Consider the following 2,085-nt stretch of genomic DNA (forward strand, 5'->3'; position numbering starts at 1 on the left):
GATTAGAGCAGAGTATTTCAAACATTTTCTAATATGGAGTGCCATTCAGGAAGAATATGCTGGGCAGAGATTTTTCGAGGAGGAGAGGAATGATTGGGCTGGATTATGATGAAAGAATCTTTTCTCAGTCCGTACTTAACTTCTGGCAACGATCTCGCGTTTCTTCAGTTTCCAGGACGTGCGCTCTTCTGGAAGGCAAAGAATAGAAAAATAATATTCAACTTTACTTGGTATAAGCAGTTGGAGCGAAGGAAATTTACAAATAAAGGTTTGAGAACAATTCGTATTTATGTAGTTAGTGAAGTATAATTGTATTTGTAATATAAGAATATTTGTGGTGAAGCGTTTAAAGAAAAGGAATTGTTTAATCCGATCAAGTTGTAATTACTTGGCGACCATTTGCTGGCCGACTAGCTTGGATATTTCAAATTTTCTATAGTGGACATGCAACTGTAAAGTATAAAATGAGCAAACTAAGAAACAGTGGTCCATAATATCACTCTCTGCGCCTTTCACACAAGCTCTGATATAGAAAAGCACAAAATGGACCACAGACATTCAGGGGAAGTGCTGACTTTAACAATCGTTGTAACTCTCGCAATATGCAGACCACAGGTAGCACAGGCCATTGCCGACGAAGCAAATGCGGCAGCTTTTCCCGCCGCGTGTGCGTTGCTGCAAATCCAGGAGGCTGTAGCCCCGGCAGATTTACAGCCTGCAGATCCAACAGCGGCTCTTTACGAACTAGAAGCCATCAACATGACACTAAGCAACGAAAAATGGCAATCCAAATTTATAAAAGGTGAAGGTCAAGAGGTTAAGTGGGAATATGACGAAAACAAAGATAAAACCACTAGACCAGAGTGGAAGACTAAATGGGAGGCGTGGGCCAAAGCTCGGCAGGCAATCAAAGATGCAAGCACTGAACCGGCCAAGACAATAAAAGCATCGGCCTTAGCGACATTAACAGGGTTAGCCAAGAGACTAGCGCAAAAGCGGGTAAACAACATTATAGAGCAGGCAAAGAAACTAGCAGCGTCCGGTACAGCCGATGAGAACACATGGAAAGAGACCACAGAGGCAAAAGTTGACGAAAAGATGTTAGAAGTGGTTTATGGCGATGCTAGCGGCAAAGCGAGTTTCACAACAGGCACCCCAAACTTGCCAGGGGCAAAAACAGTAGCCGCATGCGACGCGGACGGCACAATAAATGGAAAGGAGCCACTAGCATATGTCCTCCTATGTTTGGCTGTAGAGGCGGGATCCGCAACAGACACTATACACCCAGATGCCAAAGCAAGTACTGCAGTGGGCTGGACAGCCGTAAACACAGCTCTGCACACACAATTCGCCGCTGTAAAAAGGCTTTGCCCGCGAACCCAAATATAACCGTAACCCCTGAAGCCATTCGCCACGTACTGAACGAACTACAGTCGCAGATACGAATAATAGGCACCAAAGGATACCTTGGCTACTACGCAACTACCAGCTGCAACGGCACCAGCAACAACGGCGTTTGTGTCAAGTACAACACAAAAATAACAAATCTAGCGAATAACTTTGACAAACTGACTTACGTGTCCTCCATGGAACAAGCAGCCAAGCTACTTGAACGACGCTGGGAGGCAGCACAACGACAGCAGTCTATAGCGGACCTCATTGCGGCGCTGTTACACGGTGCGTACAACCTGGCGGATGAAGTAAACCAACTTGCAGATGTAGCGGCTATACCAGCCGGCAATCCTCCAGCAAAGCCTAAGTTATCAGACGCAGAGCTTGGCGCAAGAACAACTGAGTGCGAAGGAATAACCAAAAGTACTGATTGCGATGCCAAAACTTACTGCAGTTATGAAACAGAAAGCGATGGCAGTAAAAATTGCAAATACAACGGAACAAAAGCCACAACAAATAGCGTCCCTGCAACGCAACATCAAACAGGAGGGACTGAAACAGCAACAGAGAAATGCAAAGGCAAACCTGAGAAAGATTGCAAATCTCCGGATTGTAAGTGGGAGGGAACAGATTGCAAGGATTCCAGCATTCTCCTCAATAAGAAATTTTCTCTGATAGCTGCTGCTTTTGTGA

At 45.1% G+C, this 2,085-nt stretch overlaps 2 protein-coding genes across 2 annotated transcripts in view; both read left to right on the forward strand.

The window, feature by feature from the left end:
- Positions 1-543: 543 nt before the first annotated feature.
- TEOVI_000054500 (Trypanosomal VSG domain containing protein, putative) lies at positions 544-1,389 on the forward strand (the record flags this gene model as incomplete). Its single annotated transcript, XM_067223853.1, has 1 exon — positions 544-1,389. One exon carries the CDS (start codon positions 544-546, stop codon positions 1,387-1,389), a length of 846 nt encoding a protein of 281 aa, XP_067079954.1.
- Positions 1,390-1,586: 197 nt separating this feature from the next.
- TEOVI_000054600 (Trypanosome variant surface glycoprotein C-terminal domain containing protein, putative) overlaps positions 1,587-2,085 on the forward strand; it is a gene marked incomplete at both ends in the record, with an annotated part of 528 nt that continues 29 nt past the window's right edge. The window contains one exon of the mRNA XM_067223854.1: positions 1,587-2,085. Coding sequence (XP_067079955.1) covers positions 1,587-2,085 — 499 coding nt within the window.

This window comes from Trypanosoma equiperdum (genome assembly GCF_001457755.1).
Source record: "Trypanosoma equiperdum strain OVI genome assembly, contig: ctg_198, whole genome shotgun sequence".
Classification (NCBI taxonomy): domain Eukaryota; phylum Euglenozoa; class Kinetoplastea; order Trypanosomatida; family Trypanosomatidae; genus Trypanosoma; species Trypanosoma equiperdum.